This window comes from Natator depressus, chromosome 6, assembly GCF_965152275.1.
Source record: "Natator depressus isolate rNatDep1 chromosome 6, rNatDep2.hap1, whole genome shotgun sequence".
Classification (NCBI taxonomy): domain Eukaryota; kingdom Metazoa; phylum Chordata; order Testudines; family Cheloniidae; genus Natator; species Natator depressus.
In genome coordinates, this window is record NC_134239.1 from 116,774,894 (window position 1) to 116,780,893 (window position 6,000).

The window sequence follows — 6,000 nt, forward strand, 5'->3', positions numbered from 1 at the left end:
TAATATTCTATGATTCTGTAATCCATCCACACACTTCCCTCCTGACAGTCATTCCCTTCCCTCTGCAGAAATCCCCAGCCCATGCAAAATGGTCAGTTGACACAAGTAGTTGCTGTTTTCTGGGTCTGCATAAGCTGTCAGTGAAATCTGTGGGAGTTATTTTAATAATGTTTTACACTCAATCTACAATGGCATAAATATCTAGACAAGATGAAGGGCACTGGAGGGAGAATTGGGCCCACAGAATTTGGTATATGGTTTTTCAATTAGATAACTTTTATTGAAATTATGTTGCTGATTTCTATTTAAAAAGAAAAAGCTCAGTCCATCCTGTAAACTTTGCCAGCCACGTGGTCTGACTTCTGTTAAGTTTTCATAACCAAATGAAATTTCAGAAACTTCTGTTCCTTTATAGTGGCCAAAGTCTGTAAACGGACAGAAACTTAGAAATTGGCCATCATGGCAAATTATCTCAATTTAAAGGCTGTGTTAAGTTTTCTGATTCAGAATTGGCATCAACCCTTTATTGTAGTTTCACAATTTCTTACTGCTTTATAATACAGAAAACAGGATATGCTTGGTAAAAAGAGATCTCCTGTAGGGCACTTCATATATTTTGGAATAGGATTCTTTTCATGTTAGGAAATTATTTTTTTTTATGAGTAATCTGCACATTTTAGGACCTGTGCACTTTACTGAAATAGGTTACATTTACAGGACAGTTCAGTAATGTCACAGAAGAAATTGCATCTGAATGTAAGGTTTTTTTCTATAGTGTATTAAGTGCTTTATACAGTCTATTTTTAAAAATCATTTGATATAGGACATTCACCATTGATCTTCAGTGACAGTTCCACAATCTAAAAGCTGTTCTTTGTTGCTCAATTTCATCCCATGACTCCTAAGTTATCCTATCTTGGATTGCCTTAAACAAAAATGTACTGTAGTACGTGTATTTTAATTTTTTATTTTACCCTTTGCATTAAGGGCCAGATGTACAAATATATTTAGATGTGTAAAAATACAGATAGGTGCCTCATGGGATTTAGAAAAGCACCCAAGCAGGTTAAGTGCCTAAGTCCCAATGAGAGTTAGGCATCTACCCTGTTTAAGCTTTTCTGTTAACCCCACAAGGTACCTATCTTGCCATCCTTAGGCAAATCTGACCCTAACTGACCATCATACTGCCAAGTAGCATTTCAGGTAATATTACATATAGCTCAGCAGGTTAGGGTGTTGACTTGAGTGTCTTTCCACTTGTCAAGAACATTGCTTTCCTACTTATGAGTATTAGTAAGCAAATTTGGCTACAACAACTTGCAAATGATTCACAAAGAGAACAATTAAGATTTTATAGGCTTAGTTAAAATACTTACCTTAAAACACATTTTACCAGAATGGTTTCCTGATGGAGCAGGCTGCTGTGTTCATACTTACTTCTGCTTTATCTTATTCTGTATATATCAAATGACACTAGCTGTGGTGTAAAACAATTTAAACCTATTTTTATGCATGAGATCTGTTGTGAAAGATGCTGTTTCAGAGATTTTTAAGAGCTGGAATTTCTGCATAATTGAAACTTGTTTAATTCAAATAATATATTTGGGATTTGATGTATTGCAGATTCCTACCAGCTTTGGGTACAGTCTTTCTGACAACCACTATGGAGAAGATTGAAGAACAGTTTGCTAATCTGCGCATAGCAAAACGTTGTGCAGTAAATGGAGACCCCACTTACTTACTGGATATAGATGTTTCAAAATCTGTTGAAGCAGAAAGCAACCACTTAGTTGCTGTTTCATGTTCCAATAAATCAATTAAAGTATATAATAGAGAAACGTTACACTTGCTAAGGGAGTATAGTGGGCATCCTGGATTACTTAATGGAGTCAGATTTGCTCATACAAGTGAGAATATGTTGTTTTCAGCATGCAGTGATGGCACAATAAAATGTTGGGATATTCGCTTAGCTACTCAGGAAGCTGTACAGTCATTCAGTGGTTATCCTTCGAATGTTTTCATCAGCTTTGATATTAATTGCAGTGATCTTATAGTTTGTGCTGGGACAGAAAAAGTTGAAGAGGACACATTCATGGTGTTTTGGGATGCAAGAAGTAATACAAACTATGCATGCGCAGCTAAAGAGCCCTTAGGAACCTATTCAGAGACTCACAATGATGATATCACTAAAATATGTTTCCATCCTATCAAACCCAATTTGGTAGTCTCTGGATCAACTGATGGATTGGTTAATGTGTTTGATATTAACAAGGAAAATGAAGATGATGCTTTGATTGCAACTTGTAATTCGAATTCATCGGTAAGTTTTATTGGTTGGTCTGGGAAAGATTATAAACAGGTATATTGCATGACACATACGGAAGGATTTTGTTGGTGGGATCTTACTCAAATAGATACTGAGGAACCAATGGCATTGTTGCAGATTCTGGATGTCAGAGAAGTAGTCTTCATTGAAAATAGCAACTTAAACTATCTGATAGGTGGCTTGTACCATGAAAAGGCAGACAAATTGTTTGTTGTTGGTGGAACAGCTATGGGGAACATTCACCTAATAAACTGTGGCATTGATGGACTGAGCCTTGTGGGCACCCTTCATGGAGGGCACTCTGCTACAGTTCGCTCATTCTACTGGAACATGACAGATGATTCTTTGTTGACTGGTGGAGAGGATGCACAGCTGTTGTTATGGAAACCTGGAGCTGTGGAAAGGTCCCTTGTAAAGAAGGCATCTATGAAAATTGCTTCCTCTGTTCAGCAGCAAGTGAGAGTTCACAGCACCTCTCTCAAATGCAAGAAAAAGTAAAATTATGAAAATGGGACTATTAAATTTGTAGAGTTCACTGTTCTGAGCAATGTATTTGGGATGGTGATTTATTTGCACTATGTGGCAAATATAATTTAGTATGTAAATTTTACCTAGAAATGACCCTCACTTTATCACGTGAATAACTGTTTAAAAAAAAGCAACTGATACTTATTAAAAAGGTAAACATTTACTTTGTATTCACTGAACAAAGTATGTCTTACAATATTGTATATTTTTATAACAAATTTATTATATCAAAATATATTGGCACAGAGATCTTGGATTAGAATAAAAGCCTGCAACTTGTACACTTTATATTACTGCCCACAGTGAAATGTTTTGGACATATTTTAAAAAATTTCAGATTTGTAGCCATCTTTTTCTTACTTGCCTTACCGATAATTTAATGAATGAAATTGCTAAATATATCAAAGACTTAGTGTTACTTACTAATTCTTAGAGGAAGTACTTATTGATGAAATAGAGAAAGGGTATTGTTTTACACTATTCTCTCACTATTTAATGACAAGTATATAAACAGTGGTTCACAGAACACACTTTATAGCAGAAGTGTGTTTGTTCTAGAAAACAGTAATACTTACTATATCCAAAGTACCTGTAGCCTTTTTTATGCTTATGAAAAGTGTTATAATTGACAGTATTTGGAGAGATTATTTTCTAATTAACACACCCAGTCTATGAAAATTGCAAGCTACCCCACACTATCCTGGCAATGTATCTCAATACTGACCTGGAAGCACCACCTATAAAGACTGAGGCGGTAGGTCAGTCTCAGTGGGTCATAGGAATTGATGCATATGATCTCCCCAATGCTCCATCTAGTCCACTACCTGTTTTTGACGTGCCATCCTACATGCCTCATAGGAAGATACAGAAAAACTTCCAGAATGTAGTTATGGAATAACCTGCCTATAGAGAGTTTCTTTTAAACTCTCTTTAGCTTCTGCCCTGCAATATATGCACAGTAAGTAACTAGGCTCTTTACAGCACAAATACTACTGTCTGTGGACAGCTCTCTAAGAGCAATGAGATTTCACTAATCTCACCAAACAGCCATTGGGTGGTGTAAAAATTACCTTGTACCTTCAAAGTTGTTGGTTGTCTGTCTCATTCTGCTCCTCTGGCACATTTTAACCTCTGTGCCTCTCACTCAGTACTCTGAAAGTTGCCTTTATCGTATTCTGCCCTCCCTAAGGTTGTAGTAACATTCACGTCAAATGTATCAGTAATTACCCTACATTTAACAGATAAGTACTATGCTTCAGTGAAGCTTAAACAAATGGAAGAATTGGTATTTTACAGACTAGACAGAGCATGGAAATCAAAAGGATTGTAAGTTTAATACACATATAAGTACTTTGAAGATATTTATAGACTGCATCTAAACTTGAAAATACCCTGTAGTTTGAAGTAAAAATGGTGTTTAATTCACTGTGCATCAAGGGTAATTTATTTTCAGCTATCCCACAAGTATGGTTAATACTACATGTTATAAACATACCTGGATTAATCTCCTGTGGAAATGAGTCCTCTCCAAATACACATGCATCAAGTTTCCTTCTGATATTTATACTAAACAATGTTTTGGTTTTTTTATATAGCTAGGGGATATTTAGCTTTATGCTCACTTCATACCTGTCCTTTGGTCATGATGAAGGTGTGATTACATTGCATTTATTAGCACTAAAGATTCCTTTAAAGCACACTTTCAACATCAATATCCTGCTTCTCTGAATAAATTTTATCTGTTATTAAAAGTTACACCTATTAATATCAAAAATTATTGTTCTGTATCTTGTTTACTTTGTGCACTGGAAACCATTTTTTTTAATGGTTGGTGTCACAGTTACAGGGCTCAACACACCCTGTTCTCAAGCCTCTCGCTTTCTCCTGTCTCGGGGTGGAATCACACAACTCTCCCTTTCAAAGCGGGCCTTTGGCTGCAGACCAACTGCCACATGAGCATCAACTAACACCGCTTTCAGATGCTGTCTTCCATAGAGACCTCCTTCAGCAGGAAGGTGCTACAAGCAGTGGCCCAGTAATAGTACTGCCTTTTAAGCAACCTTCCTGGGAGGAGATTCTTTTTCTAACTCATTCTATTTTACTTTCTCCTTATCTCTCCCTACTTCTGTTTCCTGCTTGCTACTTCCCAGATGTAATAGAATTATGGGAGACTCTCCTTTCTGCTAGCAGTCTCCCCCACAATTCTACCCACCATGGATGGCTCGTTAGCCAAGGGGGTCAGCATTTTGTTTGAACAGTTACTATGCAGACAGTTGCTTACAGTACATAGTTCATGAGTTGGCATTTGTTGTTAATATCCTTCTACGAGTTTTACGCAGCTTTGGAATGACTCATCTGGTGGCAAGTGGGAGGAGGAGGCATGGCCAGCATATGCCGTGTCACAGCTTTGAACCGCCTCTGGACACAGCAGAATGGAGGGGAGCAGTCCAGACATAACAGAATTGTGATAATTGCTGCTACCAAAATGGAAAATTTCTTACCTGATCATTTCCTATCTGTGTGCCTAAATGTAGGTTTCTAAAGAAATGTGACCAGAACATCTGTTTTCCCATTTAACAGTCGTTTTCCCATTCCAGTGGCTCCCTACTAACATACACTTTTTGAAACTAATTATCATTAGTATCAGTTTACTTAATATATCCACTGGTTTTTAGAAATATATTTTGTGCTTTATTTAAATATCTTCTGCCACGTTCCTTAATATGAATTTTAATGGTAATTCTTACAAGATAACAATTCAAATTTCAGAAGAAATCAAAATATTATACTTTAAAAAGGGATACAAATACTTTCAGAATTGTTCTTGGAATGGGGTTAATGTTAATGCAACTAACCTGTGCTCTGTTTATTGGCTAGTCCAATCTGTAAGAGCAGAGTAAAGTAGTTCAGAGTCATTTCCCCACCCCACATTGCTTAAGAACAATAGTTAACCTCAGAATATTTTCATAGTCTAGAAAATGTTCCTCATCAGAATTGGAACTATTTTAAAGCAAGTCAAATGTTAAGGCTGGATTACTTGATGTTGTTTGTTTTAGCTTATGCTGAAGCCCTATCATTAGTCTAGCTTCTTATTTTGATTATTTTTCTGGTTCCAAAAAAAAAAAAAGACAGTAAAAGCAATGGTT

The 6,000-nt window shown here is 36.4% G+C and overlaps 1 protein-coding gene across 14 annotated transcripts in view; it reads left to right on the plus strand.

The window, feature by feature from the left end:
* WDR89 (WD repeat domain 89) overlaps positions 1-4,721 on the plus strand; it is a 111,472-nt gene extending 106,751 nt beyond the window's left edge. For all 14 annotated transcript variants that reach the window (XM_074956400.1, XM_074956401.1, XM_074956394.1 and 11 more), the window contains one exon: positions 1,624-4,721. In XM_074956400.1, the coding sequence (XP_074812501.1) occupies positions 1,664-2,824 (1,161 nt within the window). In that variant the 5' untranslated portion in view covers positions 1,624-1,663 and the 3' untranslated portion in view covers positions 2,825-4,721. The remainder of the gene's footprint in view (positions 1-1,623) is intronic.
* The last annotated feature ends 1,279 nt before the right edge of the window (positions 4,722-6,000 follow it).